Genomic DNA, 22,943 nt, shown 5'->3' on the forward strand with positions numbered 1-22,943 from the left:
ATCCAACGTGTACATTCCAACCTTGATCCAGGTGTCTAAAATGGTCTCAAGCGGCAAGGTTGCCCGTGTACTTCGTCTACTACGGATTTATCGATTATTGAAATTTCTAATACCTTCAAATAGTCTACGACATCGTTGCAAAGTTTCGTGCAGGATTCGAGCGACGAGTTTACGTAGAAGAATGATTAGAAACGTAAATGAAGAGGGATGAGGGGAAGAAAGATGATAAAGAAACGATGTCAATGCGAATGTTGGGTATAGTTGATCGCGGATTATCGTGGCATGGCCTGGCCTGGCCTGGTCCTAATGGATCGACATTCTTCTTGCGCAACGAGACGTAAAGACCTTTAACGCGGCACCTACCTTCTGGTTCTCGTCGCTGTGCCTCGATGCTTTGTATGTGTAGGATTACGGAACTCGCAGGCTCTACCGGGCCTTGACACCTACGATACCGATCGCGAAGCTCTGGAAACGCGATCGACTAATCGTTGTCGACCTTTCGTTCGACGGAAAAGGCGGAAAATTTCGCGCAACAAACCACGAAGATACTATAGATACAGGTAGCGGTACACGATGAAAGTAAGAGCGATGTTAGTTGAATCCTTGAAACGTGGAATCCTCGAAGCGAGGCGAAAGAAAAGCAGCCGGTTGCTGGGAGGAAGACCGAGCATTTTCACTTTGTCAACGTTCTAGCTGCGTCTGTGTTCGATAATCTTCGCTCGTCTGCCGCGAGCAGTGCCTTTCAACACCGCCATATGATTCACGCGATTCGTGAAAGCGGTTACGCCGAACAAAAACCGAGTCGACACCTCCTTGGAATTCCCGCGATTCCTCCAACACCCGAGAAAACGAATCTCCGTTGCGAACGAAAGGGAAAACGAAGAAGTCCGATGATCTTTGCAAAGGTCGTCGAGAGAAGCAAAAAAAAAAAAAGAAAACAAAGAAGAAACAAAAAGAGGACGAAGAAGAGGACCGATCTTCACGATGGTAAAAAAAAGCAAAGATCGATATAAACAAAGAGGCGAAAAAGGAAAGAGAAAGAACAACGAAACACAAAGATTCACATAAACGGTAGATGTAAGAAGAACAGTGAACGAATGATACGATACAAAGCAAACTGGATCTGTCTGAGAATAAAACTGAGAGTTCTGCGGCGGAATAGACGGTTAACTAGGTAAACCAGCAGCTAACTCGCTCGCCGCGATTCCAGTGAGTAACCAACCAAATAGTCAGGATCTGTTGAGTCTCGTTCTCGAGTGGCGTACATCGAGTCGAGTTCGACTACGTGGTGTCCAGTTTTCATGGGCTGGTGGGGTGTACTCCAGGTGGCCGTGGTGGGTGGCGTATAAGTAGAGGCCTGCATTCGCCGCCGTTCTCATACCCTCACCACGTCCTTCGACTACCTCTTACTTTTATATATACACACACCGGTGGTCTTTTTCCGCTTCTCTTTCTCTCCTTTTCCATATCCGTGTCTCTCTTCTCGTAGTTTCGTACAACATAGTCGGAGAGTCCTCTGCGTGTCACGTCGAGTTAAAGAGGGAGAGAGAGAGAGAGAGAGAGAGAGAGAGTGTGGAAGAGAGAGAGTGAGAGAGAGAGAGCGAGAACGCGTGAAACGTATCGAAGGTACAGGTCGTGGCGTTCGTCGGAGAGACACGACTCGTTTCTCGCATCGTCGCAGCTGGAAGACGAGTGTCGTCGAGAAGAAAGGGCAACGATGATCGCGAGTGTCCGGTGACAAAACGTGTTGCCAGTATTCTACGGTCGTTTCTTCCGTTACGATAGTATTCGCTGGTGCGAAGTTTCGAAGGTTGCTCGACCAACGTGCACCACCACATCTTCTACTTTACATCGTCGAGGAACTAGCGAGAGCAAGAAGAAGTGCAGAATAAGTCAACATGTGGATCAAATTCGCTCTTTTGTAAGTACAATTGTATATCGTGTTTCTTCGGCTTTGAACATCCTTGAACTTTAACGTTCGAAGGAATATGTTTTTATGGAGAAGTCGACGGCGATGGTAAATCACGGATCGACACGGTGCAGCATTGGAAATTATTTCGCAAGCCGTCGCGCTCGAAAGCGCGGCTAATGGGGCGCAGTGACATTATCGCGCTGCTGTTTTCATTTTCGGCAAGTATTCGTCCGCGCTGCTAACGACGTCTGCCGAGAATGGTGATTAACCGGTAACGTAGTCTGGAAAAAACAGTCCGCGTGGCTTTGTTCTCTCGGCTGTTTCAGCTGGTCGTGTTTCCCTTTTCCGGCATATCTCGGAAATTTTGCTGAAGAACCAGTATATCTCGCGTATGAGGAGAAATTTTCATGGCAAGAGGAAGGTAGAATTTCGTGCTAACAGCCGATTCGACTGTCGTTGCAGCGTCCGTATTCGTGGGAAAAGTATCGACGAATGTAAAAATTCAATGCGACGAGAATTTCCGAATTCTACGAAATCGACGAGAACGAAATTTTTCTTGCAACCTGGTCGACGAATCTCGATGGAAGAAAAATTAATTATCGGAAAAATCGTACTGAATATACGGGGAAATGTGGTTCTTTTTTTTTCTCTTCTCGTTGCTCCAACATCTCCATGCGATTTGCGCAACAGTGGAAAACAGGTTAAATAGAAAGTTCTGCCGATTACATCCTCGAACGTTTGCAAAGCTGTTTAACGCGCGATTCATAAAATTACGTTGCACCAGTGAGACAAAAAATATTTGCCGATTTTCAAATAGGCTTTCGCGGTAATGTTGTGAGTTACGTAACGCGAGTGTCTCGTGCCACTGCAGATACCTCGTATACACGTTGTATGCTTACGTAGATAGTGGCTTGTGAACGAGACAGCTTTCTCCATATGGAAACACGCTAAATTCTATCGCTGTGCTTGCGTCTCCAGCTCAACCTTACCATCTCTCTCGTAAAACTTCGTCTTAACATCTTCTCTGTTTCTTCATAGCCCGTATACCGTCTTCCTCTAAATCTGATTTAATCAGATCTCGATAAATCCACTAAGAAGATGATGCAAGCAGATAGGAGATTTTTTTCCGCCAGGCTCTCGCTTGGTAAAATGAAAGTGTTTAAATCGATAGGTCGGTAACCAGGCGAAAATGAAAATCTGATTTTTCCGACAACAATTTGTTCAATTACGATAATATTTATATATCTGCAGGTAGGATCAGCGTTCGATCGATCGATCGTACACGCAAGAGGCAGGATATACATATATCGTCGCTTTCGATCGTGTTCGCAAATGTCGCGGTACAACTGTTCGAAGCCATCGACTTTCTATCGAACGGAAACACGCCGAAGCGCATACAATGGAAAAGGATCTCGAATATTTCGCACGACTGTTATTCTTTTTGTTTAACGAGAACAGTAAACCGCGTATTGCTCGCATTATTAATCTGCTGAAACAATTACTTTGCCAGAGGGCGATAAATTTTCCGATGCCGAGTAAAAGTTCATTGTAAAAACGGATATTACAATTGCACGCGTGAAACAGGCTTGCAAACGTATTTCACGTCCGGCGAAATATTTCTGGCGTTTCTTTCGTCCTAATGTTGGCTTGGCAACTAAGTGATTGCGGATTTTGTCAATACCATCTAATGACAAAATCCGCAATCACTTAGTTGCCAACCCAATAAATACACTTTTTATCAGAGCGAATCTTCCACGATCAAGCGATCGGATAAAATTTTCATCGAGATAAATCGTTGCACGAATAATCTGGAAATCAGAGGAACATGTGGATTTTTCTGGCTGACTGTACGTAAAAATCCGTTGCTTTATTACACTGTCAGAGGGTTAATTTTACAGTAGCTGCTCTCCTTCATCGACAGAGGTAATCGATCGTAACCGATCGACCTTGCGGATAACTCGTTTCCTTGTAGCTGCTCCATCTTTTCTTTTTTTCTTTTCTCCCTCTTCTCTCGGGATTCTCGTCTCGTCTGGCCAAATCGGCCGACGTATGCACATCGTCAAATTACCATCGACGCTTTTACAAATTCGCGTCTCGTTCGATCAGCGGCGAGATCGTCTAACGATAAGCGGATCGATGGATGTCGATCGTATGAAATTTTCGGGCCTTTGCGCGAATCCGTGCAAACAACCTTGAGCCAAAGGAGGACGAGGTCGCGCTCGTATTCTCAGCCACGCTACTAGACGACCTTGACTTTTTCTTTCAATTAAATTATTCGCGCGTCAGAAAAATCCATCCTTTGGCGAATCAAAATCGACTACCAAAATGGTTTCTCCCATCATTTCGCATTCGTTGGCAATATTTTCTCACGAATCATTAATTCACCCGTACAATTGCTTTTTTTCCCCAACTTTCGAAGGTCATCATAGGTGAAAGTTTAGAGCAGCTCATCCTTTTTAAATTAAAAAATTAGACAATCGGGAATATCGGATTTCTCTGCCCAACGTCGTTTAGTATTTTATTTAGTAATTCCACTTGTTCATTGGGAAATATAATAAAAGAATAATTGCAATTTAGTGGATGATGGATATAGTCCAATTGTATCGAGAAATAATCTCTGAATATGTAGTTTCTGATTGTTTAAATAAAAAGAAAAAAAAGTGGATTAAGAAGAATAGAGAAATGATCGTAACGATGTTACAAACGCTATACATTCGCTATTTGTTTAAATTAAACTCGGCATTTGCTATCATTTATCGCGTCACCTATTTGGCATGAATGAAATTATGGACACAGATGAACCGTGAACCGTGCATTTTCCCGCAATTAAATTGATAAAACCGATAAGTTTGCGGTTGAACTTTAAGTCTAAGGGAGCTTATCGGCAGTTTTAGAGATCGAGTACGAGTTGAAAAAGGACAAGCCAAGTCGGTTGCAGCTTCCAGCTCACCGGCCAGGCACGAACTTTCACCATACCGAGCGTTGTCTCGTGGTAGAATCTGTACGGGTTTCTCGGAGATAATGCGTTTGATTTCGCTACGATCTTAACCCATTGCACGCTACCAAATTAATTTGCTAGCTACCTGCTTTAGAATTATTTTTTTTTTATTAATTAGCAATTAAGCATTCGAACACTTTCGTAAGCCAACTTTCACCATAGTCTTCAGGGGTTAAGCAAACGAATTCAGAATGGTAATAAAAGTGGAATTCTTGTTAATTCAGGATATCCTGTACCATCGCAAATACACTGGCGGACAATGGACCTCGAAGTAAAGCAGTGTCCATCGAAGGTAATATGTCTTTCCTTATTTTCCACCGCGTTCAATTATTCGAGCAACGTCTTTCACGTTGTTCTCTTTTCCTAACGTCGGTAGAATTCGTAACCTCGCACAAAGTGCCGGAGAACATCCCACGGCCGTGGGATTACGACGAGGACGACGACGACGTGGTCGACGTGGAAAGAAAAACGATCTCGAAGCACGGGAAACACGCGAAGAAGGTTATACCAAAGTTCGAGAGTTTCGATAAGAAGCCGGGCGATCTGGATCCAGTCAGACGTTTCGATTTCGTCGACGAAGACAAAGCGACTAACGGTAACAACGCGAAACGGCAGGTTCGCGTCGAATTGGAAAACTTCGGCGACACCGGAGTCCTTCAAGAAGATGGTATCCGAAGATCGGATACGCACAGGTCGCGGCTACAGAATAACAAAGACTCGGTCATTCCTGGAGTGCACGTCAGGTAAAAACACTTGCTGTTTTGCTATAATATTTTACCAAATGTCCCACTGGACAAATTGTAAAATGTAAATAAATAAATAAAAGAAAAAAAAAAATTTCCTGTTTCAACGTTAGAATTACACCGATTCGCCAACATACTTGAACAATTTTCGTAAAAAACTTCGATAAATATATGAAAGTCGTAGCAGTCGTTTGAAATGTTAAAGTTGAGTCTGCATAAATTTTATTTTTTTTTTTTATTTAGTTGTTTACATTTACAATTGGTAGACATTGGACATTTGGTAGAACTGCATAAATTTGATCATCGAATTTCGTTGATTTTCAGCGACGAGTATCCGACTACCATGATGCCGGTTCTCACGACGCCACGCGAGGCGCGTGCTTTCGATTTCGTCCCGGTGAACATCATCCGTGACGATGGTAAAGAAACGTCGTTCCACGAACGCAACTTCGGCGACTTCAGCGACGTCAGTTTAGTGCCCGCTGGAACGAATTCGCGCATCCAGGTGACAATTCCTCTGCATCTTAACGCGTTCTTACGTCCAGTAGCCGGTCATTTCTCGCGCTAGTCAACCGATAAAAGTCATAGGTCGAAGAAACTCGTCTATCCTTTTCTCGTTTAGGTTGTCCGAAAAGTTTCTTTCGTTTTATAAGGAAATAATAGACGCACAATGTTTTTTGTTTTATGTCTGAGGTGATATTGGGTGTAGTGCGTTAAATAATCACTCGATGATTAGATCAACAATATATTTATTAACAAGTGTCTTCTTTTGATCGCGTCGCGTATCGCTCTCGGTTTAGCTAGTTAATCTCGCTGCCCGCTTACAACTCGACTTTGTCGCTTCTTGGTTCAAACCTAACTGTCGATCGGATTCCATTGTTTTCGTTTTGTCGCCCCCCAATATCCCCACTATCCACGCGTTTGTTAGGCGTCCGCACCGTTGCCACGCACGCCTTCTTCTTGAACATTCGGCGGGAGGACCGTTGGGGTATCGATGACTCATTAGGCACTTCGCTTCGGCGATATACATTGTTGCCGAGTGCCGCCACATATTAGTTTATTGAATTATGAGCGAACATAACGATAGAAATAGAACGAATTGGATCATATCTAATTCAATGAAATTATATAAAACAGAAATTGTTGTTCACCTATTATCACCTTGTGAAACGAAAGAAACTTTTCGGACAAGCTAGTATCTATCCAGAATTAACGTAGGACTGTGACTACATAGGTAAAGAAAGGACCGAACGGAAAGGACTACGAATACGAGTACGTATACTATTACTATGACGAGGAGGACGAGAACAAGGCGGGTACAGCGGACTCTGCTGTCACCAATTCTTACGACGTTCCTTCTAGAACTACGTCCGCGCCTAGGCGCGGAGGATCCTCCGCCAACAGAAGCAAGTACAGTAACGTGGAAAGGTCGAGCACGGTGGAACCTGCCAGCAACGAAGTGATACCAAATCGCAATAACAACAGAGGCAGGCAATTGGTCGACGCGGAAGACGTCTCCGAAGAAAGGTTACCAACGAACACTAGATTTCCACCTAGGTGCGTGTTTCGTGCGAAACCTTAACCATCGTCCCTTTCCTTTCCATTTTTCCTCCGCGCTGCTATTCGAGTAATAAATATAGCTACAAACTCGTACGACAACAGATCACGATCGAATCACAACACGGCGACCACGGAGCCTTCTAGAACCCGCGGGAATCGTCCTAGACCTGGTCTAGACCTCGTTGACTCGAGCAGTTTTCGAACGCATCAAGAGGGTCCGGAGTTTCCTCAGGTTCTACCTAAGGGACCCGTCAGATTTCTCGGTGTTACTCCGAACGAGGACAATGGAGAAGAGAGAGCGACAGCTAGAGGACGCGGCAAACCACAAAGGGTCCAAGAACCTGCTCCTGTAGAAGAGCTGGTCGAGGACGTGCCCGTTCCCACGACTAGGAGGAGACCGATCACCACACTGTCGCCTCAAGTAATTATTGCACCGTTTCATTTCTGTTTTTTCTTTAATATTAATGCTACAACTCGTAAAGATAGAATTCGTAAAAATTATCCGTTGAGCGTATCCGGAACAGCTGTGCGATCATATTTCCTTGCAGACCGAAGGCGAAGCAGTCAGAGGATCCTCGCGCGGCAGCGGAGAGAAAGAAGAGCAAACAGAAGAAACGTCTTCGCCAACAGAGAAGAGCAGAGACAAACAACCATCCTTGGAGAAGCAAGAATACGAAGACTCGGAGTCCTCTTCAACGACCTCGGCAAGCACCGCTTCAACTGCCATGGAAGATCCAACCACAGAGTATCCGTCTTCGATGGACAAAGTGGCGCTCGACTTGTACGCTTTCGTGCAACAGGGTCAAAATAATTTGGTGGACGCGCCTAGCAGCGAAGCTACCGATTCTTCGTCAGACGAATCGACGATCTCTAACGAGGAAGCTACTACCGATCTGGCAGCTGTGACGGAAATGTCCGCCACCACGGTGACCCTGGAACCCACGACGATCACCACTACGGCGTCGCCCACCGAACCGATGACTACTACGGCTGCTACAACTACTACCGTTAGTACCACCACGACTACTACGACTACGACGACCGAACCTCCTACTACTACAACTACTCAGGCACCTGCTGGCAGGGGAAAGTTCAGGAGGCCAGGAATAGGGGGAACTACAGGTTCCAGAAATAGGTAGGAAAAGATTTTAAACAAAGGATTTTTGTACGACGATCTGATTCCTTAAGGTTGCGATTAACATTGGGAAAAATCGTCGAATATGAATATAATCGTCTTTGAATATTAATGGAAATTAAGATGTGAAATTTATGGTATCGTGCGCGAGTCACTCGCAAGCGGAAGACAATTTTCTTTGCTGGATTCAGATTCAACCGCGTCTTATTTCTTTCTCCAGATTCAAATCCAACGGAGGCGGAAGTACGACAACCACCGAAGCTCCGGCGGAACCAACACCGCGTACACGAAACCGCTTCGGAGGAAACGGTTCGAACGGCGGTGGTTTCAAGAGAAACCGTCCTGGACAAAAACAAGCGTCAGTGGAAGAGGACGCAGTGCAGAAAGAGAGTTCCAGCTCGGTGCACGCGGAACGTCCTTCCTCCAGTACTCGTAGCAGATTTCGTGGCACTGGATCCACGAGATCCGTCTCGTCGACGACACCAGCCACGTCGAATGGTGGGTCGACCGCCGCCTCCAATGGACCGTCAGGAATATCAAGACCGTCTTTCAATAAATTAAACATCAATCGGCGACGTGGAAGACCGACTACGAATGCTCCAAACGCTAGCGAAGAGAGCCAAGAGTCGACTCGCTCGGAAACAGCGAAGGAAACCGCGCAGGAATCTGTTACGGCCGCGCCAAAGTCTACTGTTCGTGGACGACTTCCGGCCACAGGAGTCAGACCAGTCATTAAACCTGGGGCGAGGATAAATCTGAGAACCAAACCGGGTCATTCGACGACCACTACGACTACCACGCCGCTGCCTGCAGATAAAGAGGAAGAATCGTCTATCGACGAGCCAGCGGGAGAGGGAACCGAAGAGGAGACTCACGAGGTGAGTTTTAAGGGGCCTACACACGATCGATGATACACAGCGCAGCAGCAGAAACATTCGACGGTTTTTAAGTTTGCCTCCGTCTGCAACTTTCTCTTTGCTGGCGTCGACTGCATACGACGGTAGTTTAAATCCTTAGCTAGTTTATTTTAGGTTCTTTTGTTTCGAAGGATCACCAAAAATTCCTAAACACTCTTCCAATAGTCAGAAGTTTCATAATAAAACACAGAAATAAAGCAGTAGTTTTTATCGCTACGCGTTTACAGTACAGAAAAATGTAAGAAAAATACGGAAAAACCCGGTGTAGAGTTAAAATGAAAAAGCATTGTACCCAGCAGGAAACGTGAAGATTTATCGTTTCATAGCGGTACACAATGCCGATTCCGTGAAAAATTAACGAAACTACTCGTCGGTGATGTTATATTTGGGAAATATTCATACAGTGTCTTGAACAGTTTGGTAGACTTGGTTAAGGTTGCAATTTTGGGCGTTCGATGAACCTTTACTCAAATTTACCATCGCGGATGTTTACCGGTACAAATGTGGGTACTACAAGAGGCTACAAGTAGTAGCGACGATAGAATGGTCGAGATGCCTATGACAACGAATCCACGGTCCACGGGATGACGAGTGCCAACGTAATACACGATTCGGATAACTCTCTCGATAACTCAATCAGCAATTCGCCCAACGACTAACTGACTAACTGACTAACTGACTAACTGACTAACTGACTAACTGACTAACTGACTAACTGGCTAACTGGCTAGCTGACTAGCTGACTAGCTGACTAGCTGACTAGCTGACTAGCTGACTAGCTGACTAGCTGACTAACTGACTAACTGACTAACTGACTAACTAACTAACTAACTAACTCGTAATCCAAATGAAACTGCCCTTATACAGTTCTTTTCCCACTCCTTGTGTCAATCTCTGTTTTTGAAGAGAGCTGCACAACTATTTTCTACTTCCGTTATTACACGTCCCTCCCGTGACCGTGGGTACGTTCGGTGACTATTATGTTACCTCGAGTCCAAACCCATCGTCATAAACCTTAAGTGCCCCCATAACTATTTCTTCGTTTATTGCTTAAATATCCTTGTCGTAAACATCTGGATTGGGGCATTGGGGTTTTCCGAACATTCTAAAGAAAGGTCCGGATGTCCTTTCATCTCCGACATACATTTTCTATAGTATTCTTTTTTTTTTATTTATTTATTTATTAAAATTACAATCAATTCTCGCGTTGAGAATTTCCAGTAATTCTATAGTATTCTGCAACGTTGAATTATGCTGCCGTTGGCGAGAAAATCGTAAGATACCTTGTGAACACTGTTCGTAAACACGTTTGCCTGAATGTCCCTCGGTCAATCTTCTCTCTGCACTTCGCTTTCACCAAATGCCCTTTCGCAAAATGTCACATGCCGTGCATGCTTTGACACTAATTCGCGTCTGTTTCTCGTCTTTCGAGTGCCAGTTGCGTACGACGAATGCCTTGCATCGTTCTGGTCGTCAATTTCAGTCAACTAATTTCATGTTCAATTATTCTTGCACGTTGGAAAAAGCTACGAGCGTCGGTCTGTAATTCAACAGTCGATACACGATACACCACGAAAATGTTGGTTATGGCTATGCTATAGCGATTCGTGAAAATCTTCCAACGCTTGTGCGTTGTACTATTAACAATTTCTTCATTCTCTCAAAATATTTCCTTCTTCAGGCACCGGCAGAGACCAGCCCGCCGCCAACGCGTTCCACCACTGTGAACCCCCTAAACAAACTGCGAAATCGAAACAGACTACAAGTACATCCAAAAACGACTACCAGAGCGCCAGTGTCGTTAGCATCGAGAAGATCGCCGTTGTTACCACGTCGCAAGGTAACCGAGGCACCAGTTGCCCAATCTAGCCAGGAGGAAGCGTCCGAGGAAGCAGACAGTTCCAGCGAAACAGAGGCGACCGAAGCCACATCGGCTGAAACGAGCACAGCAGCGAGCACAAAACACGAGGAAACCAGAGGACTCGGTGGACTTTTGGCGCCCAGGCGCAGGATAACGCCGCGACGACCTGGACAAATCATCTCGCGGGAGTAACAATGAATAATTAAACGAACGATCCTACCTATCCATCGAGCCGTTTCTATTCCTCGTCGTAGTCGGAATCGAGAAGGATCAAAGTCACTTGAAAACGCGATCAATTACGAATCTGAGGGGAGGCCGACAGAGAAGCTCTTATCGCGAAAATTAACGCGAGAATTCGAGAAGAAAAGGCTTAAGATAGTAAAGACCGCCATCGTTCCTGAATTTTCAGTATTCGTGTCATTTTTCAGCTCGAATTTCGTAGGAGAAGAGGGAAAATTCTGTCGCGTTAGTTTATCTCGATCGAACGACAATCTCGAAAATTGCTGACGAGGCGAGGGACCATCCCTCGGGTGTAAATCGCAAATTTTGAGGAAAATTATGTATAATGACGTAGTTGTGGAAAAAAATATTTGACATGTTTTTTTTGTCATGCGTATAGAGCGAACGTATGAATTAGACGGTGGATGTAAGTACGTACATGATGAAAACCGTTTCCGGTTTTCACTGAGAGAATTTTCACTGAATGTGCGCGCACGAATATCACGCGACCGCTATTGAACATAATAACGCGATTTCTTATCTTTATTTAATAAATAAACGCGATTCTCGTAGAAAGATATCGTCAGATGCACTTTGCTAAAGCGATACGTGGTCGCATTCGACTCCACACTTTTAGAACGATATACAACTCGCGTCGTATCGTAAGACAATGTTTCTGTAATTACAATGTTCCATGATACGCTGTAAATATGATATTGCAATTAAAGATATGTAAACCCAAATATATCACTCTGTTCCCTTACTCCATGGAAAAGTTTTTTTTTTTATTTATTTATTTACATTTTACAATTTGTCCGGTAGGACATTTGGTAAAATATTATAGCTTAGTGGTATAATAATATAACATGTGGATGGCTACCCCCAGTGGGATACCATCTTCGAATTTGATTGATTTATTTCTTTAGTGTGGTGAGTGTTTGTATGTTAGGTTATGTCCTTTGTGAGATCTGTTTGGTGCCATGGAAAAGTGGTTTCATAAATGGGGCTTCAAAATTAACGAACAAAAATCCTCACATGTAACCTTCACGCTCCGAAAACAAACCTGCCTCCAGGTCACCATCAACAACACAATAATATCTAGCAAGGACTCAGTAAGATACCTGGGCATGACCCTGGACAGGAGGTTAACTTGGAAAAATCACATCTCAGATAAAACGAAGCAACTAAAGGACAAACTAAAAAAATTGTATGGGCTCACAGGCCGACGCTCCAAATTAAACATACAGAATAAAATTACCCTCTACAAGACTGTAATAAAACCTGTCTGGACCTACGGAATTCAACTATGGGGAACAGCAAGTAACTCCAACATTGAAATACTTCAACGCTTCCAATCGAAAACGCTAAGATCCCTAATTGATGCACTCTGGTATGTTACCAACGAAACAATACACCGCGACCTCAAGATACCCACAGTCAAAGAGGAAATAGCAACATATAGCGACAGATATAGCAAAAGAGTCAACAAACACCGAAACACCCTAATCACTGGACTACTTGATACGACGGACCAGATCCGCAGGCTGAAGAGACACTACCCGCTAGACCTAAACGATAGATTCAATTAGTTATTTAAATTAAGTAATATTTACTTATTTATAATACTTACGTACAAATTATACTTATCTATAATAAGTATTAACTTATTATAAATAATTAGCCATGTTACTGCGCCACGCCAGAAAAATTACTGAAAATTCTCAACGCGAGAATTGATTGTAATTTTAATAAATATTAAAACAAAAAAAACTCTGTTCCCTTTTTACTTTTCATTTTGCATCGTAAGTTCTCTAAAAGAAGTTTTAAGGAGAACCAAACCTGAAAATATAATTTACATTAAATCTTAAACTATCAGTTCGAGGCATATGAAACGACGTTTAGTCGAGATTTGTCGCTGTTCACATCCCAAGTTTCAAATTTTCAACGTGTTACGTAACGTAATATATATTTTTATATGTACGTATAATAATAGAAAATAATAAATAAACAATCCCAGCGGCTTTTAGAATATGTCGTATATGTGTGATGCGTGGATTAATATGTTAGGGTTAATATGTAAGTATTAAAATATAAGTACACATCTGGTTTGTACCCCCAACGTCTATGTATACATTCTATGGCTAAATAAGAAGTCTAAAGCAGAATCGATAAGTGTTAATATAGAAATCGTTTTTATCAACTGTGCAACAGGAAATAGCGTAAATATGCTTTCTAGAATCAACGTGTGGTTCGTGACTAGCAGAACAAGGTGGACTACAAATAGAAGGAAAATTCAGTAAAGATGGTGATAGACGGGGAAGTGGTCGAATGTTTCGAACAACTAGATATCTAAATTAGCAGTAAATAATCGTTCGTGTTCCAGTCAACATGTGAGTGGGGATTCATGAGTTTGCAGACGATAGTAATAAACACGTGTCAATTTGGAAAGCGGGACAAAAATCGGCAAAAACGAAGGTACGACAGGATGCTTTGTTTATGGAGATCAGCTGTGTTACCAAACATTCCTATCGCTTTTGCTGCAGCGTCTACGACGCTTCTATTTTCGTCGAATAAAGGTCAGCCAAAAGCATAGATAAAAGCGATGCTTGATGCACAAACAATACATCGTAATTTAACCACATTATTGATAATCTCGCAAAATCGGATCTTGAATTTCATTTTAAAAAAATATTGAAAAAATCGAATGCATCCTCTTATCGGAAAACGAATCGAGTTTTCTATTGCGCGTTCATCGATCGTTCAATTTTTCATTTTTCTTAGTCCAAAGAACTAAACTGTTATTGTTACATATGTATGTATGCGTCACGTTTTTAATTTCTCAATATCATCAACCACGCGAATAGTATTTTAATAATTTAACACAATGTTAACTTTGACCGTATGCTTGCAAAGAACTTAAACCGAAATGTAATGGTTAAGGATACATCTTGGAAAATATTCACTTTGTGCTTATACTTGCAAAGAAATTGCATGAGAGCATAGTGGTTAAAAAATATTTTTTTTTATGTGTTAACACATTCTTTGACACAAAGGATGACCAATTGATTGAAAAACATTGATGCAATCTTCAGATAAGGGTATAATTGTTAAAATGTAAACAAAGAAACAATACGCTAGCTTTGTTCCTTTTGATATTTATATATATATATATATGTAATAATAGAAATGAAATACAATAAGGAAACTAATAGGCCGATATAAATGCATTTTCTGTCGCATTAACAAGTTCATTTGGTGGGTGGCTTACATTTTAGATGCTTGTGGAGCAACCGTTGACCGGTAGTTAATTATTCTTAATGACATGTGAGAATGAAACGAGAAACTGTCATTACCTGTGTAGAGCCAAACCGACGAGCAAAAACGGTAAGGTTGTGACTTTTAGGTAGTTAGTAATCCATTATCCATTACTTTTATTTCTATCCTCTCAAAACCATAAGAGAATACATTACAATCAATGTATTTTTTGTACCAAGTACAAATTTTCTAGTCTTCTTATAAAATCTTACTAGTCTTCTTATAAAATTGAATTAATTTATTGAAAAAATAAATCTGTATGTACCATGTATCTAGATGACGACGGTATTGGATGGCAGCTACCAACGTATGGAGCCATACGATGGGGAAGAAGAGGATGGAGAAGACGATGATGAACACGAGGAAACACCTCAGGAATCTGGTGTTATGATACACGTAGTACCAGAAGGAAATAAAGCTAGATGGAACCATATTGAAGATCTAGATTCTTTTTTTACAAGAATGTACCACTACCATCAAAAACATGGATTCGCTTGTATGATACTCCAAGAAGCACTTGAACTAGGACAATTCATTTTCGTAGTTACTTTTTCAACTTTTCTCTTTCATTGCATCGATTACTCCGTATTGTTCAAGTGAGATTTGCTTAACAATATCAATACGATAAATAGAAACATAAGTGAGAAACTCGACTAATAAGTTTGATATATTTCCAGGAACAAGCCCCAAACATCGCACAAAACGTCAATAAGCGACGTGATTTTACCAACGAGCGAATGTGTAGCATCTATGGGTCTGGTTACTTGGATCTGTATTTTAGTAGCCGCGATTTTTTGGATTTTACGATTAGTAAAAGTTTTGTATCATTGCACGCAGTTTTGGGACATAAAGTTATTCTTTAATACCGCGTTGAAAATTGAAGACTGCGATTTGGACAATCTCACCTGGCACGAGGTACAAAAGCGAGTAAGAGAAGTGCAAAAAGAGCAGGAAATGTGCATACACAAAAGAGAGCTTACGGAATTAGATATATACCATAGAATATTAAGATTTAAAAATTATATGGTGGCTATGATCAATAAATCCTTGTTACCCGTTCGACTTAAAATCCCTGTTATAGGAGAAATTATTTTCATGACAAGAGGATTGAAATACAATATGGAGCTACTATTGTTTTGTAAGATTCTATATACTTAGATATTTATTAATTAAAAATAATATATGTATAAAAATAAAAATATAAATTGTTTCCACACAGGGGGACCATGGTCTCCGTTTGAAAACAATTGGCATCTCAAAGAAGACTATAAAAAGTTAAACAAAAGACAAGAACTTGCAAGAGCACTATCTAAACATATTTTATGGGTTGGAGTAGTGAATTTTCTACTTTGCCCGTTAATTTTACTCTGGCAGATACTCTATTCGTTTTTTAACTACGGCGAGGTGAGTACACGGTTTGATTCAAGATAAATCTCTTGCTCGATATATATATTTCGTCTCGTAGGAATAATCTTATTGGAAAATATTTCTGTCTCGAACAGATCATCAAGCGAGAGCCAGGAACTTTAGGTACAAGAATGTGGTCTTTATACGGCCGGTTATACCTCCGTCATTTCAACGAACTTGATCACGAATTGAATGCCCGTCTAAATCGCGCATACCGTCCAGCTTCGAAATACATGAGCATATTTACATCCCCCATTATGACTGTTATCGCGAAAAACGTTGCTTTCGTAGCTGGAAGTATATTAGCAGTTTTATTAATATTAACTGTATACGATGAGGATGTACTTACGGTGGAGCACGTGTTGACTACCATGACCATATTGGGTGCTATGGTCGCAGGAGCAAGGGCGTTTATACCGGATGAGAATTTAGTTTGGTGTCCAGAGACTCTCTTAACTGCCGTCTTGGCCCATACACATTACAGACCGGATAGTTGGCGAGGTCACGCTCATACTCAAACCACGAGAGCAGAAGTAGCACAACTATTTCAATATCGTGCAGTTCATCTCTTAGAAGAATTAATTTCCCCTCTGCTTACACCATTTATTCTGTGCTTTCGGATGAGACAACGGGCCTTGGATATTGTGGACTTCTATCGTAATTTCACGATCGAAGTTACAGGCGTCGGGGACGTTTGCAGTTTTGCACAAATGGACGTGCGCAAACATGGCAATCCAACGTGGCAAACGGTGACTCGAAGTCCTGTCATAGATCAGACTGGTAGATACGATGTTAACCAGTACGCCTTAGATCCGGAAAAACTTCAAATTCCTGTATCGGATCAATATACGCAAGCAGAAGACGGGAAAACCGAATTGTCCCTTATTCATTTCACCTTAACGAATCCCGAGTGGAAACCACCGAGTCACGCTGAGAATTTCGTCGCAGCTTTAAGAGAAAGAGTGAAGAAAGAAGTGCAAGGTGGTATACACGGTGAAATTAATCCCCTTTTGGCAAGCTTGAACAGTTTATCTAGCTTGGAACCAGGTGTAAGTGTTTAATGTGTCTCTATTCGAAATCAAAACGATGTAGAATTTAATTTGTCCAATCGTTTCAGTACAATGACATAGTATCGAACATAATTCGGAGCACAATGGTAAATCAGCCAGGTGGGCTAAGCACGAGTAATATGTTCTTGAACCAACCTGGTACCTCGACGGTTTCTGCCGCTGGGGATGAACTGTTAAATGTGAAATCAGACATTTTGCCGCATGCTGTTCAATGTGGTTTAAGCAAAGCCGAAGGGCCCGTACACAATGAAAAAGGATTTCTGTATGGTTTGCAACAAGGAATTTCGAATCAGTCCCTAGGCGCCTCTGTTTTTGTATCGAGCCATGAGTTATCCACTGATTTATCTGTACCGGTGGAGTTAATCGCTGCCGATATGTCTCTGTCTACATTGTACCTGCATGAACTTCACTATAGACAAGTATGTTTTCCACCTGTATTTTTGAATGGCGCCAGTGACCGATTGAAATAAAATTTGCTGAATCACTGGTGTCATTTGTTATTAGAATAAAATGCTTTGTAAGAAACATTAAATATCAATATTGATATATGTACATTCATATATGAACTATATTTATATAGAAAAATTAAGTGTCGGATTAAATAATCTATCAACTACAGGTTCGAAGGAGGGGCTATCAAGAAATGGCTGCTAGAAGCATATGGCAACGAAGCCCTGTTCAAGAGCTTGCTACGCTTCCTGAAGTTAGACAAGAGAGAGCACCCTTGCTCTTACATCAAGATTCTTCTATAAGAAACAATAGAGAATTTAAATATAACGTGAACACTCATTTAGGTAGCATCTGAATCATTCGTGCAGTGATATCGCCACTTTTAACAGAATAAAATATTTTCATTCGCTTAACGATGCGATGTCCTCGTGATTTATTTTATAGCAAGAGAATAGCTAGAACGTTTAAGAATCTGTGTTATCGATGTAAATACAATATCGAAATATTCCTTGACTAGACTCTCGTTTAGGAAGTGAAACGATCTCGAATGCCTATTTTAATCTATTCGAAGGCCTACGCGTGTGTACATTTTGCGCATCAAATTACGAATGAAACGCTTCCCAAAATTGTGTTAGGTTGTTGCGTTATACAACATGAAGAACTAATCGGGTTTCCCACGTCGAAATTTTTGTGAGAAAAATTCATTACTTGTATACATATTGCAACAGAAAAAAAGCTTTTTCTTTTTTTTTTAAGTAAATGCAATTATAAAGATACGAATCTTTTGTATGTATGCGTGTGTGCGCGCGCGCATGTGTGTGTCTGTGTGTGGTAAGATCAGCTCTAGTTTTCAATGCCACGATTCTCTAGTCATATGAAATGAATCACACGCCATAGCATAAAGAATTATTTATTTCTTAAAATGTAGTTACTCGATAAACACGATGGCTGAACGTTAACGGCTACAGCATGCGAGAAATCGCTTATACACTGTATATATACTCGTATTCGAGCATCTCCTTAATACTGTCACAGAGTGCAGCTAAAATACGAACATTTACGTTTCACAAACTGGCAGGTTGTCACGAGGTATAAATTTAGAAGCGGCTTTAACTCGTGTTTATTCTTCGTTATGTGTAATGTATAACAACTTATAAGTACAGATTCTTATCGTAATCAAGACAACTATGATTTACATAGTTTAAGGATTTTTTAATTAAGTGACGCGTAACGAAAATAAGTAGAAATCTTATCGCGATAAAGATCTTAATACAGATATGGTTCTACAAATAAATTTTATAAAAAGCAAAAAGGATAATAATAATAATATCGAGATGATATTAATTTAAGGGTTATTTGTAATTTATCATTATAATATACGACAAATAAATACATTACGTAATAAATTAGTTTTCGTAAAAACCTGCGAAACTTTTTGTTCATATGTGTCATATACAAATCTATATATAAATGCGAATGTGGTTTAACAAACGAATGTTGAAAAATATGAATATCGAAAGTATTGTAATAATTATGAAATATGAACGCTTACCATAGCTGCAGGATTTTACCAACGGATTAGTGGAAGCCATGAAGTACAATTTACGGTGTAACCGAAATATCAGCGAAAAGATGACGAAAAAAGACTTCGTATACGACATTCGTCCACCAATTCAAAGTTCCAGAAAGGTAGGTATTATAACTCGTATAACCAAATATCTTTTTCTCTTTCGATACACACTAGCCTCACGCGAATTATTGTTTTTCGTTTAATTCATAAATACGAGATTTAGATTCGTGAATTCGAGAATTAGAAAAATCAGTATTTTATTAATGTGAATAATAAAACTTGAACGAGACACCAAGATTTTAAATCGAAGATGACGCTACCGGTACAATAAACCAACATGGCGTATCATTTGCCCGCGCGAGAATATTCAAGGAATATTGAAACGATTGCCATGAAATATTAAATTATACGTCATACCGGTGTATGTGTAATGAGTTTAACGATAGATAATTTACATTTTAAAACGTTATCTGTATCTTAGATAATTGTTAAGAAAATGGAATATCAAAAACTTTTAATATTTTATTTAAGCTATGTTATTATATATATTGGAACGTGGCGTCGTGTTTGACTGCGTACAACTTTTTACAAATATTTTTATTTTTATTTCATCGAAACTTAATTGAAATTCATGATATTTTGAACTTGTAATCACTGAATACGCACAGTTCTCTTTATATTAGTAAACTACATGTAATACGGAATAAACTATAAAAATTGACGGGAGTATTCGAAACGGTCAGTACGGTTAAAGCCATATTTGTACTGACGTAATTATGCGCATTGCGCAGTTTCTGTGTCATTTGAATACTGATGATTCGTAAGAAGGTATGTTTATAAAAGCAATACTTGTGACAACATTTCATGAAATGTAACCACCATTTTCGATTGTACGACTCTGCAATGATTTCGTTATCAGAAATATTTCCAAATATTATAAAAGAATCGTTATTATAACAAGTAGTAATGAAATAAATACAATTACGAAAACGACGACGTTGTTCACATTAGATACTTTAAAGTATATCGAACTGATGTGATTTTGATTTTAAATGCAAATAATGTAAACGATAATTGACATTTAACGTTGCAATATTTAATCTCGTATATTTGAACGTTCTTAGATTTTCGTATACGCTTATATGATATTCTATACGTTACCTTGACATCGATAGTATCCTTTTGTAACTTTTGGGCACCATTAGATGTTTGTCGTAGATGCTCTTATAAAAAAAGAAATGTGTTTACAGTTGGAAGAAGGAAAATATCCAATCGTGTTACCACTACAACTGCGAAAAAAACATAGTACCGATTCGAAAATGCCCCAATACTCCGTTATTTCGGAAAAGAACGATTACAATCAAAATAACGACGAAATGAATGTAAGTATGCAATTCTATGATTCAGTATGCAATTTGTACTATTAATTGCACTATTATATACAAGGTTTCATCGTTTATTATGTAATTTGTATAATTAATGTATCATTGTATATGTATTAATTGTTATTATATCCAATGTGTATTTCAGGAATATAAATATTATGTATATTTGCTCCGATTATTAATCGATCGATATTATCAATTTTCGGAATCTAGTTTAATATCGTATCGATATTTATCATTCAGAAAGGTATATAGATCTTTTACTCATAGCTTTCAGAGCAACGAGCCTTGAAATTCGAGTGCAATTTCTGCCATGAACAAATTGCTACACTTTTGTCTTTGTCCACTCACATTAAATTTCATCGACGCAGATATTGCAAGTATTGCTACTGGATACTACCAGAGAACGAAACGATGAAAGAGCATATCGAAAGTACTCATCGAATCGATCCAGGTATGAACACATGTACATTGAATTTTTCTATACGAATAGATCGTCAATCACGATTAAATGTCAATATTGTAAAAGCGAAATTTGACAACAAAACAAAAATGTTCCGTACATTGTGTAAATGCGATCGACCTATATGGATTTCTATCATTGAGACGCTGTGTCTCATTGATATTAATCTAAATTGCTATTATTTGGCATTTTGTCTGTTTTTGAATACGTAGCTTATAAAGTTTGTCCACGATAGAAGATTACACAATAAAAGGCGGTATGTTTTTAACAATGCTTTTATTATATTTTAATCATTTGTAATTAAAATACATCAGTTTTTTAGCAAATCATATAGTATGTACAAGAAATATAAATATTATAGGTTCGTCTATGCATTTAAGTTTTAACATGTATATTCAGTGATCTGGAATAACAGTCTGCAGTATACTTTCAACGTCATCTTGACAGTTTTCGTAAATGATATTTTTTCCTCGCAGTCCTAAGTCGTTTGCCAATAGCTTGAGGTTCTGTAAAACGGAAATTATTTGAATTTACAAGAAGAAGATTTTAATACATCATTTACCTTTGCAACCGTTACATCAGTCCTCTTCAAATTTCTACAATCAAGTACAACGTCGTATGAATTTTCGTTTGAAAGCTTCATTATGTAAGCTCGAAAATGTTCCGCTGCTGGAAACGTGATACTCTCATCAGGAATAATGCGAATCACGGTTCTATCTCCTACCTACGGTTCAGGAATCATTTTACCACACACGACAATAAACTTTTGTCTATATGCAACGGTGCTAAGCTAACTAAAACTACTAAAGTACCTTAGTTAGCTTGGTACTGTTACATTTGGCTGGAAACTTATTAGTAGTTAGTGCACAATGAGTTAAAAATGTTAGAATAACATTAAATATTTAAATAGTTAAAATATTAGTTTAATCGCGTAAAAGTGATACATTTAATTTACCTGTTCAATTTCGGTTTGAACCGAAGGTCGAGCCGAGAAATACAATAATATTGCAAGATTTAACGATATACCGATAATGATTCCCCATTCCAGTTTAAGAAAAACGCAGAACAGTAAGGTAATCAACATGAGGAAAAAGTCGATTTCTGAAATGAGGCGCAACTGTCAGGAATATGAAATTGAATCGCGTTTGTCACGATCCAATTTACTTACTTTTTGCGCGCCATAATAGAGCATACGTTTTGAAGTCGAGCATGTAGTACATAGAGCATATTATAACGCCAGCTAAAGTCGCTTTAGGAATAAAACGAAAAGTGGATGTGAGCAAGCCAGCCGCTAGTAATACGAGAGCGCCTGCAAGCAAGGAATTGTCACGATTAAGAAAAAAATTCAGGGGATTCATTCGTACGTTTTCCAACTATCTGATTGTACTTCGTCTTTCTTTTCTCCCTTGGTGATACATATTATCGGCGAGACATTTATAACGCTTGTTTGAGAAGTCATATGTACACACACACACACACACACACACACTTACCTGTGAATAAACCTCCAAAAGTAGTTTTCACTCCAGATGAGTTATTGACAGCAGTTCGTGTAAAAGAACCTGTAACTGGCATTGATCGAACAAGCGAACCGCCTATGTTACACAATCCTAACGCCAGCATTTCTTGCGTGCCGTCCAAAGATTTGCCCTTTGCTAAAAGTTCATAGTTCGCTCGAAATTATTCAAGTAATTTTAATTATTAAAATAATGTTCAAAATTGTATTTCCATCTAACGAATACACGTGTACGTTCATAATTGTTCGAACGACGTTGATAGCGGATGAACATTTGCTGAATAGTTTGATATGTTAACCGCGTCATTAAAAATCTGCATAATCATTATTTTTTATATTACAGGTCGACGAAAAGAAATTAGATCAGCTTCAGTTCCGAGCTTCGACTGTATAATACGTGAATCGTTCGAACGATTATGAAT

The 22,943-nt window shown here is 39.9% G+C and overlaps 5 protein-coding genes and 1 long non-coding RNA gene across 9 annotated transcripts in view; 3 read left to right on the forward strand and 3 right to left on the reverse strand.

Annotated features, from left to right (window-relative positions):
* Window positions 1-19,248, reverse strand: part of LOC117163125 (uncharacterized) — a 215,715-nt gene extending 196,467 nt beyond the window's left edge. Inside the window, exon 1 of the mRNA XM_076625237.1 lies at window positions 19,140-19,248. The gene's annotated coding sequence lies outside the window, so the exon portion shown is untranslated. The remainder of the gene's footprint in view (window positions 1-19,139) is intronic.
* LOC117163092 (uncharacterized) lies at window positions 1,368-12,088 on the forward strand. 2 transcript variants are annotated; one of them, XM_033345088.2, is made up of 10 exons: window positions 1,368-1,921; window positions 5,135-5,202; window positions 5,287-5,653; window positions 5,978-6,158; window positions 6,888-6,925; window positions 7,016-7,210; window positions 7,316-7,634; window positions 7,762-8,348; window positions 8,569-9,226; window positions 10,947-12,088. In XM_033345088.2, exons 1-10 carry the CDS (start codon window positions 1,899-1,901, stop codon window positions 11,316-11,318), a joined length of 2,808 nt encoding a protein of 935 aa, XP_033200979.2. In that variant the 5' UTR covers window positions 1,368-1,898; the 3' UTR covers window positions 11,319-12,088. The 2 variants fall into 2 exon arrangements, with proteins under 2 accessions (XP_033200979.2, XP_033200975.2); XM_033345084.2 differs by having other exon boundaries at window positions 6,888-7,210.
* Window positions 11,067-13,108, reverse strand: LOC143303715 (uncharacterized). Its single transcript, XR_013060296.1, has 2 exons — window positions 12,980-13,108; window positions 11,067-12,913 (listed from the first exon to the last, which is right to left on the reverse strand). It is a non-coding gene; the product is annotated as an uncharacterized LOC143303715 (long non-coding RNA).
* Window positions 13,612-18,993, forward strand: Atg9 (autophagy-related protein 9). 3 transcript variants are annotated; one of them, XM_076625350.1, is made up of 8 exons: window positions 13,612-13,921; window positions 14,621-14,729; window positions 14,937-15,256; window positions 15,338-15,798; window positions 15,880-16,064; window positions 16,163-17,116; window positions 17,185-17,556; window positions 17,757-18,993. In XM_076625350.1, the coding sequence occupies exons 2-8, from the start codon at window positions 14,676-14,678 to the stop codon at window positions 17,940-17,942; spliced, it is 2,532 nt and encodes an 843-aa protein (XP_076481465.1). In that variant the 5' UTR covers window positions 13,612-13,921; window positions 14,621-14,675; the 3' UTR covers window positions 17,943-18,993. The 3 variants fall into 3 exon arrangements, with proteins under 3 accessions (XP_076481465.1, XP_076481467.1, XP_076481466.1); XM_076625352.1 differs by lacking the exon at window positions 14,621-14,729; XM_076625351.1 differs by lacking the exon at window positions 14,621-14,729 and having other exon boundaries at window positions 13,613-13,820.
* The window catches only part of LOC117163064 (uncharacterized), an 8,391-nt gene continuing 4,004 nt past the window's right edge, over window positions 18,557-22,943 (forward strand). The window contains exons 1-4 of the mRNA XM_076625561.1: window positions 18,557-18,676; window positions 19,145-19,276; window positions 20,408-20,539; window positions 20,813-20,996. Of these exons, the coding sequence (XP_076481676.1) occupies window positions 18,557-18,676; window positions 19,145-19,276; window positions 20,408-20,539; window positions 20,813-20,996 (568 nt within the window). The remainder of the gene's footprint in view (window positions 18,677-19,144; window positions 19,277-20,407; window positions 20,540-20,812; window positions 20,997-22,943) is intronic.
* Window positions 21,290-22,943, reverse strand: part of LOC117163060 (sodium-independent sulfate anion transporter) — a 4,557-nt gene continuing 2,903 nt past the window's right edge. Inside the window, exons 7-11 of the mRNA XM_033345040.2 lie at window positions 22,499-22,660; window positions 22,174-22,314; window positions 21,961-22,106; window positions 21,568-21,729; window positions 21,290-21,511 (exon numbers count right to left, since the gene is read on the reverse strand). Coding sequence (XP_033200931.2) covers window positions 21,401-21,511; window positions 21,568-21,729; window positions 21,961-22,106; window positions 22,174-22,314; window positions 22,499-22,660 — 722 coding nt within the window. The 3' untranslated portion in view covers window positions 21,290-21,400. The remainder of the gene's footprint in view (window positions 21,512-21,567; window positions 21,730-21,960; window positions 22,107-22,173; window positions 22,315-22,498; window positions 22,661-22,943) is intronic.

Source organism: Bombus vancouverensis, chromosome 16 (genome assembly GCF_051014615.1).
Source record: "Bombus vancouverensis nearcticus chromosome 16, iyBomVanc1_principal, whole genome shotgun sequence".
Taxonomy (NCBI): domain Eukaryota; kingdom Metazoa; phylum Arthropoda; class Insecta; order Hymenoptera; family Apidae; genus Bombus; species Bombus vancouverensis.

Coding starts and splice junctions, on each gene's coding strand:
- LOC117163092 (XM_033345084.2), top strand. CDS start 1,899: ATGTGGATCAAATTCGCTCTTTT. Junction 5,203..5,286: donor TAAAGCAGTGTCCATCGAAG/GTAATATGTCTT, acceptor TAACGTCGGTAG/AATTCGTAACCTCGCACAAA. Junction 8,349..8,568: donor ACTACAGGTTCCAGAAATAG/GTAGGAAAAGAT, acceptor TTCTTTCTCCAG/ATTCAAATCCAACGGAGGCG.
- Atg9 (XM_076625350.1), top strand. CDS start 14,676: ATGAAACGAGAAACTGTCATTACCTGTGTAGAGCCAAACCGACGAGCA. Junction 15,257..15,337: donor GATTACTCCGTATTGTTCAA/GTGAGATTTGCT, acceptor ATATATTTCCAG/GAACAAGCCCCAAACATCGC. Junction 16,065..16,162: donor CGTTTTTTAACTACGGCGAG/GTGAGTACACGG, acceptor TGTCTCGAACAG/ATCATCAAGCGAGAGCCAGG.